We start from the raw sequence: 11,628 nt of genomic DNA on the forward strand, positions 1-11,628 counted from the left end.
ACTAGTTCAGTTTTAGGTGGTTTCGTAATAGTCGCTGCCTTTGAATAATTAATTTTACCTCATGCTCAAAAGCTGTTGGTACAAGTGTGGCTACCAACTGTCTCGCAACGCCTTGTGTGTTGTGACGTGTTGTGCTCTTGCCCTGCGCTCGCTTGGCCGACTCCAGCTATTAGAAGTGACATAGCTATCAGATCTAGAAGCAGGGAATAGTATAAAGTTGTGAAATAGAACATTATTTAAGCAGAATCCGAGATAGGGCTTTTGAAAAAAAAATCTGAGATATGGCGTTATTCAGAACAGCAGCCAAGGTAGGGCGGTATACCTGAACCTTCTAAGTTGATTTGGCAACTTCAAGATTTGGCGTATTACGCAATCATATTGAAAGTACAACTACCTATTTGAGACGAGTTTTACTATTTCGCAGAATATGCTCGATTCTATTAAACGCACTGATCCCGCGGTAATTTCCCTGATTTTCAGTTTCGCTTTTCCTATAAATTGGACAGACCATGCTTTGTAACTCGCACGGTTAATTTGAAATGAACAGAAAGTGAAAATCGCATGGTGAGATAGAACTGAAAACACTGAAATGCAATCAGTCAAGAAATCATCATTCAATTACTTTCAATTACAACCAAACAATGTCATATATGTAGATAGAGGTCTATGTATGTAAGTATATGCCCTTTATTTCCAACGTCAAATCGTTTTTAACATTCACATTCGAACATTGCACAGGCCACATCAACACATAAACATCACCTAATTAAATATTACAAATTAACAAAATATCTACAACTTCAATATCTTGTAACAGATTTTGTAGACTCATTCATGACAGCCATATTCAGCCTTCATATATAAGTACAGATGCACTTGGTTTGTAGTGCAAATAACCGATAGGTTCAACAACCTACTTAGACATTCATTTATTTCATATTCTCAAAATTAGGTTTAAATACATATATGCATGCATATATACACATCCATATGCATTTATAATAAGTATATAAATGAACATATAATTAGCTCATTGTATAGCCAAAGATATAACTACATACGCATGTAAAGTGTGCATAAATTGCAAGTGCGGTGTATGTAAATACCTATACTCAGAAATACTACATACAAACATAAACATACATACATATGTATGTACATGTGAATGTATGAGTTTACACTTTTTGATCTACTTACGCATTAAAGGTGGAAAATGAGCATGATTATGACTGCAATGAGCCGTCACGGAAAAGCGATGGCTTAATGAGAGGCATACATACGTATACCACATACATACATACATATGCATGTTTTGGTGTATGTTATTGCAATAGCCTGACTACCTACACAGCAACTTGCATTCGTCCTTTCTCATAATAAGGCAAATGGAAAGCTTTGGACGCGCGCTAGGCAATCGAGTATGAGGGAATATATGAAATGGTCGAGTTCGTTGACTGCGTCAGATACATACATACACACATATGTACATGCTTGTAGTGGTGAAACGACAAAATTATTATCAATCAACAACCATCGCGTAAAAGCTTCAGCAAGCAACACAATCGCATAAATCGTACATCTTATTACATCTTTTTTTGACAATCCTTGCGTCATGCCTCATTTTGATTGGGGTGGCCTTTACAGTTTGCAGCAAATTAATGTCATTAGGTGGTTTGTTAGTTTAACCAATTGGTTGTAGCTACCTCCGTCTAAGCAGATATATCCGTGTGTGTGTGTGTGTTGGAATGCATCTACTCCAATGCTGTGCATATTTAATGAAGATATGAAATTGTAGGTTTGTTTGTATGTAAGTAAATTGGTAGCTCTGTAAGAAATATAGGTCGTTATGACTGTGACCGTGGCAATGAAAAGGAATTAACGGTTGGCATTCATATACTAGACGTTGCAATGATTATGTTAATGATTATGCATATTTGATATGTATGTATGTGTGTGTTTGTACGAATATGAGTATATAGGTCAAAGATTTCATTAAGAGGAGAGTAGCTCAAGGTCGGTTGATATCTTATAATTAGGAATATTTTGAGATATTGTTTGTAAGTATATACATATATAAAATATTAGGAATTATAAATATGCTTTTTTATATGCAGGCATGTATCGTCTTAGTATGTATGCAAATATAGGTGACTTAATAGCTTTACTTGGCTTTTTCAATTGATATGCGTAGGTACATTAATACTAAATATTTTTAAGATCTTTTTTGAGCGATTTTTTATATGCTGGCACAATAATCGTTACGGATACCATTTATGAAATAGATTTCATTCATTCAAGTCCAGTGGATATTCCATCATTCACATTACATTGCCTCCTATTTTTGTTATTGCTGTAAAGTCAGTGCATTTTAAGTATTATCTTGAGGTCTGCAACTTATTTGTTATGAAGGAGAGCCTCGTCTTTCTACGGGAGAGACTATATTCTTGAACTCAAACTAAGCTCCAGCTAAAGTCTCGAAAAATTTCTCATAGTTTTAGCTCGTATTATTCAACCCAAGGAAAACTGTAAAGATGAGCTTCTGTTGTTGAATATGTTCTATTCACCAACCACAAATTGATCTTCTTTTTATGTTTGGTTAGAAATACTCATAATATAAGAATGAAAAATGCCAAACCTAAATTGATTAGGGGTACTAGAAGGCCTTGCCAATGTACATCAGCTTTCTACCCTGTTGGAAAGTCAATAAAGCAAAACGAATTACACACCTTGCCTCGTGATTAAAAGCTCCTATATTTAATAGTAACAGGGTTTCCGGCCTCGCTCTGCATGAATGTATACTCTCCATTATATCCTTATATTACCCTCCATACTTTTCTACTCACTCCCTCCTTGGATTCACAACCATCTCTTTTCATCCCTGTTTCCTTCCTTTTTACTTTCCACTTGCCGCTTTGCCTCTATCATTTCCAGTTAAAATATTTTTTTCACCCCCTCTTTTGATCCATCTTATTCTCTCCTTGTCTTTTCTCGCTCCTTTTCTCCGCATATCACATTTTCTTTTTCGCTTCCTCGCTTTATCACTATCTTTACCTTTCACTTATTTTTTTCTTTTGCTTCCTCTCAAATAAAGCATCGAGTTTAGGCAATCCCGAATCTCGGGACTCCCGAGCCATTTTGCAATCCCGAAATCTTGGTATTTTCTCGGGATCTCATATTATACATTTAAAAAACCTCTAGCTGATCATGCCTGTGCCCCTGTTTTTATTTTTGTAAGTTAAAGTTTTAAGTTACAGAAAAACCCTGTGCAGTAGATGAGGCCGAAAGTTATTTAGAAATAAATTTGCGTGTGTTTAAGTCCTGGTAAAGAACAGCCAACATTACGAATCTCAATCATCTGATAACAATTTTCCCCAATAGTGTGGAGTCTGAAAGACGTTTCTCAACTGTCGGTAAAATAGCCTTACAGATGAAATTTCCACTGCTATAATATAAATAGCATATTTGAGTTCGCTGAGTTTTTTTTTTGTTTGCTTTTTTGTTTGAAATGAAACTAATTTTTTCTTTGTTTATGATATTTTAATTGAATTATTTTTAAAACATTGGACCCGCATACATGTTTTTTGTTAAATTACTCATATGTGGCTAACAGTCTCTGGTGAGTAGCGAAAAATCCCGGAACTGCAATTTTCAAATTCCGAAATCTCGGGATTGCAAAAGATTTTCGGAACTCGATGCCTTACGCTCAATTATTCGAATTTGACTTTTTGTGTAAGGATTTACTTGAATAAATACTAGCGTTTTATTCATTCCCGCATTTGAAATTGTATTGATTTAAGTTTTCATTTCAATATTTTTTGATATGACTGTGGTGGCTTTATTTAATTAATCGCGTAAGCTGAATAATCGATTAGTCAATTATACGTTTAACTGGTTAATAGAAAATTTTGATTAATTAATATCGAGTATTACTTGAGTAATTTTAAAAATTATAAGTCAAAAAATAATTACAAATACAACTGTTCCTGTGCATTTCTTTACCATCTTTTGACATTTCATTAAGAGAGGAGAAGAGAACAAAAATGCCGCCAACAGATATAATTAAACATTAGAAAACAAATATAGAATAAATGCGGTAATTGCATAAATTATTCGCGAATTCCAACCATCTGCATTTTAGGAGTATTCAATCTAATGTTTTGAAACTTTGACAGATGCTAATCGGAATTTTCAAACTACTAAATAGTGAGAAATTATTTGGTTTTTTTTTTCAACTCTTTAGAAAGGAATCAGTTGGCTGCTGTTGTCGGGCTGACGCAATCGCCATGACAAATAATGCAATGATAAAGTTTGTGCAACAAAGCAGCACAGCCGAGCTTCGAAGAATGTAGTAAGAGATATTTCATGTTAGTCATTGTACACCCTTTTTGTACATCTACATACATATTTATAACTTTGCTTGAACATACATATGTTTGCATGTAGACGTGAATATGTTTGATTTTTGGCGCTGTTGCATGCAATGCATTTAGGCCTGAATGCAAGTAGATGCACCATGCATAGTTATTGTTGTTGACTTTGTATGTGTTTGGTAGGCGGATGTTAGTTCGAATATTTACATAAACACATATGGATGTAGATACCCACGCAAAAATCTGCAACAAATATCGATATGTGTGGGACATTTAAACGAGTAATATGAGGAATAGAATTTGGAAGGAGTTTAGTTTTATGCGACAGTCTTACACTGAAAGACAACTTTATGTATTACCAAACCTAAAAAAGCGCTTTATAGCCAGATATTTTTTCAAAAGGTATGGGAAAACATGCGTCGCATCGCCAGTTCCAGTTTTTTTTTTTTTGGGTGTGATGTGTAATGTTGTACATTTTCGCAGATCTCACCAATGATCCCTTCAAAGAAGAAAAAAACGCATACATTGAACATTAAAAGTCCAATCCCGAAATGTGTCTATATGTCTTGGAGGCTAACTTCGAACACGTGGAAATCTCTCATTTGTTTATGTATCAATATCTCAAAAACATTCGTTAGATCCACTAACCAGCCGTATGCAGTACCGTGCTATTACCCGGGCCTCGAAATAAAAAAAATGGTCTGTACATTTTACGCGGATAATGTACCAAGTACTTATATGTATTTCGACGTTCTATGTACGAATTCTCGGTCCGTTAAGCTTCAAAGTTTTTCGCAATTTACTCGAGTGGTGTTGTCGTTGCAAAATGACTTAAAACGTATGACTGGGTACATTTGCCAATATATGTGCCTACTGGGTTTGCCTGCCTTTTTATGTTTTTTATGTTTGCCTCTTTTTTTATGTTTCTTTTATTGTACTGCCTGTATATATAGTATAAGCTGTGCTGTTCTTTTCCAAGATCGCATAGCGAGACTTTAAAAATCACCTAATCAACTTTGATTTAAATAGGCAGAATTTGACGGAGACAATTATTCTCGTACATTAGCAATTATGCAACGTTGGAGGCTGCAAGGACACACATTAGTGAACACGCCACTATGTCAAAGCAGTGAAATAATTATTGACTTGTATAATTTAAATGAAATAAATTAAATGTCATAAATTTAACTCAGTTTTGTTCTAATTTTATTTTGCCATTAATGTAAAGTACTGCCGTCGCCGTCGACATAAAGTTAAAGTTTCACTAATGTCCTTGTGCTCCAGCCATCATCAACCATAGAATTGTCGTCGTCAAAGTCTAAGAGCATCACATCATTATTAACACGGTATCGCCAACTATTTGTTTTTTGTTATATCGTTACTGTGGCCGTTTTTTTGTCAGGCATCCCTCTGGTGTGTACACATATGCGTTTAATGTGAAATTGCCAAGCGATTATATAAAACAAATCTTCGAGAGACAATTTTCAAGCGCCTTCCAGCCACAAGTTTCAGCAGCATCAATATGAAACACTGGCTTCGTTAGTAGCAAGTATTGCATCGCTTCGAGACTGTGTGCGAGAGCTTAGTAACGAAACACGCCGTAGCCAAGTTGAGCTGCAGCAACTGCGAGAACGGATTGAAACAGATGCCAATACTACCGCGCCTACTAGTTTAGCACCAATCTTGGGTGCGCCTGCTCCATCATCACAAGCAGCGCCACCACCAGCACAACTACAACCATCGTCAGCAGCAAATGCAATGCTACTAATGGAAGGACATGCCACCAAACTGTACCCGCTACCTACGTTCGATGGAAACCCGGAGGATTGGCCGTTATTTCTGGCGAATTTCGTGGACACCACTGCTGAATTTTCATACAATAATAGGCAGAATCTCATGCGCCTTCAGAAAGCGCTCCAAGGCAATGCAAAGCGCGCAGTGACATCAATGCTGATCTACCCAGACGACGTGCCAAAAATAATAAAAGAATTGGAGTTCAATTTCAGCCGACAAGATTTACTCATACGATCCCAACTGCAGAAGGTGCAACATTTTCCCATAATACACGACAATCGCCTCGACCAAGTACTTGAATTTGCAAACCGTGTGCGAAACGTCTCAGCGTATTTGAAATCAGCCAAGTGTGAACACCACCTCATGAACCCCACTTTACTGGACCAGCTGATAACGAAACTTCCAGCATCAAAGCAATTCGAGTGGAGTAAGTATGCTTCTAATATTTCTCCATTCCCAACTGTGGTTACCTTTTCAGACTGGCTAAGCGATCTTGCGAAAGTTATAGCAATTATGCCTGGAGTCAATGAGAGCTCTCTGCGTTACAGCCAGCAAATATTGCCACCGCCGCGCTACAGTACGAATGCTAATCGTCAGCATGGTCTAAGTGGGGGTTCAGTTCGCCGAGTTTTGCGTACAGCGAGTGTAGGTTTTACGTGAGTGCCTGTCTTCGAAGACCTAACCTCACGCATGTACCAAGTACACAGGTCAAAGCGGGTCTGACCAGCCCCCAAGGCTCGCTTACCTTGGTACCAATCGATAATGTGAGTGGACACATCATCACCTTGGTGGGGTTGGAGGCCTATCTAACACCTCTTCCATTCTATGGGTCATGGCACCCGGTTGCAATGCAACTCCACATTCGAGCTGACCAACTCTTACCGCATTCGGATATCAACCACAGCCACCACGATGCTCCCAAAGGGGCCAACCGCAAATGAACAGAAACGGAGCAAGCTCCGCGGGCTATCTGTTCCCCGTGGTACCACTTTAAAGTCTTGGTCTGACTTTCGCAGCCGAAGCCACTTCCGGTTGAGTATCCACCTACTCCGGACCGGCCGCCTAGGGGTGAGGTGGGGTTAGAACCCGCCATTTCTAACTCATGTTCTTTAAATTCCTCTTTACTTAAAGGTCCTGAACAAGCACAGCCATTAATAGCCATTATCCACAAATTTCGTCAAGGTATCGTAGCAGTAGCCGGAGACATTGAAGAGATGTTTTCACAGGTGAGAATCAGGGAGGCAGATCAAGATTCTCAAAGGTTTTTGTGGAGAGACGGTAAACCAGATAAGCCGATCCAGACGTATTTAATGTCCTCGATGATATTCGGAGCAATTTGTTCGCCGTGTTGCGCTGAGCACATAAAAAATGTTAACGCCCGTAAGTATGAACCCATAATGCCCAGGTGTAGTCATGCTGTGATTGCCAGTACGTACGTTGACGACTTGGTAGTAAGTTTAAACAGCGCCGACGAAGCACTGATAGTAACTGGCGAAGCCATCAAGATCAATGCCGCTGCCGGATTCAAGCTAAGAAATTTTATGTAACAACAAAGATGTACAAAATGAACTGAACGGTAAAAATATAGTAACCAATTCGCAAATTGTCACAATGGATCGCCAAACAACAACGGAAAAGGTCCTCGGTATGTATTGGAATACTACGAATGATGTGCTCGAATTTCATTTTCAGTTCCACAAGATTGCCCGTTATGTTTTGAACGGCTTACGAATGCCAACTAAGCGAGAGTTATTGGGTATATCCATGTCAATTTATGACCCATTTGGTCTTTTAGCAAAGGTCACTAGATATTTGAAAATATTATTGCAGTCATTATGGCGCTTACAGGTGCAATGGGACGAAACGGTACCACACGACTTGGCAGAACAATGGAAATTGTGGTGGAGTAGTTTTCAGTCCGTAAAAGATTTTTCGGTGCCACGTTGTAATTCCACGATTTTATCGGTTGCTGACGATATACAATTGCATGTTTTTGTTGACGCAAGCGAATCTGCATATGCTGCCGTTGCCTATCTACGAATTAAAAAGATGAGTAAAATCGATGTAACTTTAATATGTGCCAAGTCTAGATGTACACCGCTTAAGGGTATGACAATACCGCGTTTGGAACTGCAAGCTGCTGTACTGGGCTGCCGTCTGAAGGAGTCGATGGAACGATGCCACGATTTCCACATACACAAACTGTAATTTCTTGGATTCGCCCGATTAACAGAAACTTTAAACAATTCGTCGCATGTCGTATATCAGAGATTTTGAGCATAACAACCGTGAACCAATGGCGGTGGATACCATCATCACTGAACGTGGCAGACGAAGCAACGAGAGCTCGTACAAAATTTGAATATATTTTATTGTCAAGGTGGTTGCAGGGACCATCGTTTTTGTATAAGGACAAAGAACTGTGGCCACAAAAAGAACCACAACTGACATCGGAACACTGCATATCAGAAGAGATCACAAAGAGGGTCATGCTGTCAAGCAAAGGCGAGTATCTAATTAACTTTTCTAAATTTTCGTCATATTCAAAGGTCATCAGAATTTTCGCCTGGATTTTGCGTTTTGTACACAACACTAAGTCAGGTATACGTCATAGAGGTGAGCTGAATGCCATAGAAGTTGGAAACGCCGAAACAACTATCCTTCATAGAGTTCAAGCAGAGTCATTCGCTGCCGAAATCGAAGCGCTGAAAATGGGAAAATGCGTACCAAAATCATCATGTTTACACCAACTAACTCCGTTCTTAGACGACGATGATTTGATAAAAGTCAACGGAAGAATCGACGCTGCATACTGCTTGCCGATAACTGCACGACGTCCAATAATTCTACCTTACAATCACTATATAACGTGTTTGATCGTCCAACAATATCACCGTAAGCTGCATCATCAAAACGATAACTTAACAATAAACGAAATGCGCCAAAAGTTCTGGGTACCTCGCATACGTACCTTGTTAAAGTCGGTAAAAAGAGAGTGCGCAGTTTGCATCGCTAATCCTGTAGTGCCACTAATGGGTCAATTACCACAAGATCGCCTTACGCCATATGTCAGGCCATTTTCATATACCGGGGTTGACTATTGTGGTCCATTTTTTGTTGCTATCGGTAGAAGACGAGAGAAACGGTGGGTAGCACTGTTCACATGCCTGACAACTCGAGCAGTTCACTTAGAAATTGCCACAGATTTATCAACTGACGCCTTTATCATCTGCTTTCGGAATTTCGTCAATCGTCGTGGAGTGCCAATTAAGATTCGAAGCGATAATGGTACCAATTTCGTAGGAGCGCAAAAGGAGCTTAACAAGGAAAACCGATTATTCGACTTTGACCTCATCGACCAAGAGATGTGCAGCCGAAATATCCAGTGGGTCTTCAACTGTCCTGCGAATCCATCAGCTATAAATGAAGAAAAAGTATGCCTAAGGAAACAATGGCGTATATCGCAAAACCTCAAAGACCGACTATGGAAAAGATAGACACATGAATATTTGCCTCAACTCCTCCGACGATCAAAATGGAGAGAAAAGGCAACGCCTTTGAAACCTGAACAGTTGGTTATTGTCTGCGATCCTGCAAGACCTCGAAATCAATGGGAACGAGGCCTAGTGACCGAGGTGTTTACCGCAAAAGATGGCCAGGTTAGGACTGCCAAAGTTCGCACACCATCCGGGACAATACGTAGACCAGCCAGTAAGCTAGCCGCTTTAATGATTAGTGAATCCTCTTGCGGATCCACCGGGGGGTGGGATGTCGTTACAAAATGACTTACAAACGTATGACTGGGTACATTTGCCAATATATGTGCCTACTGGGTTTGCCTGCCTTTTTATGTTTTTTATGTTTGCCTGTTTTTTTATGTTTCTTTTATTGTACTGCCTGTATGTATAGTATAAGCTGTGCTGTTCTTTTCCAACATCGCATAGCGGAACTTTAAAAATCACCTAATCAACTTTGATTTAAATAGGCAGACTTTGACGGAGAAAATTATTCTCGTACATTCGTTCGCAACGTTGGAGGCTGCAAGGACACACATTAGTGAACACGCCACTATGTCAAAGCAGTGAAATAATTATTGACTTGTATAATTTAAATGAAATAAATTAAATGTCATAAATTAAACTCAGTTTTGTTCTAATTTTATTTTGCCATTAATGTAAAGTACTGCCGTCGCCGTCGGCAGGTGTCGTATTCATAATATTTCCATAATGGCATGCACTATATTTTGGTGGGTACTGTATGTGTGTATGTACTGATGTATTTATATCTGTATTTTGGCTTTATTTGTGAATTTGGTTATGCGCATTAGTGCAATTTTATTTAAATATAGATGCAAGTTTGGTGTGTAGATGTGTTTGCTATGATTCTTTGCATAAACACAAATATATACACATATGTTACATTCATATACACACGCACACACACTTATGCATCCATATGGCTATGCACATTCAGTTGCAGCAGACTCATGTTGAACAACGCACACAAATGTATGCAGATATATATATTTTACATATATTATTTTATACCATTTTATTTTATTTTATTTAACATTAGCTTATATGTATGTACATATGTATGTATGTATGTAAGTATTAAAAGTAAATGGTTTTTATGCTCCTTGTTTTTGATTTGCCATTTGGATAGTAACAGCTACACAAACAACAATAACACAAACGACCTGGCAATTAATACAATAAATTTTGCGTACAGTCTAGACAAAACGCAAACAACAACAATATTAACAACAAAAAATATAACATCAATTTACTTTCATGTTTGTGTGTATGTATATATGTACGTTTAGAGTTTGGGTTAAGTAACAAACATCGCCACAAAAACTGCATTTTATGCAATTTTAGTGCCAATGTACAGTCATCACAAAATGCGATTAAACAAAACGCAAAGAAATATACAAAATTTGAACTCATTTACACGCATGTACCTGTAAATATATGTACTTACTGTGCATCTTTATACAAAAGTTTTATATACGTATCTATGTATGTAAGTACTAAGATTGTACATATACAGGTGTGCTATCTATTTAATATTCAAATATGTATATAAGTATGCGCTTTCATATATGTATGTATGTCTGTACTAAGATTTTGGCCAACAATACTTGAAAGTTCACATGCTCCACATTGCTTCGTCACTTCACCATTGTTAATATATGTGCAAATAACTTTACGAAAACAAAAAAAAAAAACTTTAATTATGCAACGAACATCCAAATACAAACTTGAGATTACTTTTTTGAATAAGTGCTTTCAATTAAAACTCGAATCAGGGGCAGACTCTTTCCCATTTGGTATTTGCAAGGTCATGAAGGCTTCAACAGCTCCTAACCCGTCCACAGGAAATAGCAAAAGAAGCATTTTTGTGCCTTTCAATAACACGATCCAGTGAACCAAGGCATTCAACTGTAATATTCATGGCCTGT

General features: G+C 38.0%; 1 protein-coding gene across 1 annotated transcript; it reads left to right on the forward strand.

Moving 5' to 3' along the window:
• The first annotated feature begins 7,326 nt into the window (after positions 1-7,326).
• On the forward strand, positions 7,327-10,371 carry LOC137252188 (uncharacterized). Its single transcript, XM_067787561.1, has 2 exons — positions 7,327-7,544; positions 8,013-10,371. The coding sequence occupies exon 2, from the start codon at positions 8,342-8,344 to the stop codon at positions 9,659-9,661; it is 1,320 nt and encodes a 439-aa protein (XP_067643662.1). The 5' UTR covers positions 7,327-7,544; positions 8,013-8,341; the 3' UTR covers positions 9,662-10,371.
• The last annotated feature ends 1,257 nt before the right edge of the window (positions 10,372-11,628 follow it).

This window comes from Eurosta solidaginis, chromosome 5 (assembly GCF_040869045.1).
Source record: "Eurosta solidaginis isolate ZX-2024a chromosome 5, ASM4086904v1, whole genome shotgun sequence".
Lineage (NCBI taxonomy): Eukaryota > Metazoa > Arthropoda > Insecta > Diptera > Tephritidae > Eurosta > Eurosta solidaginis.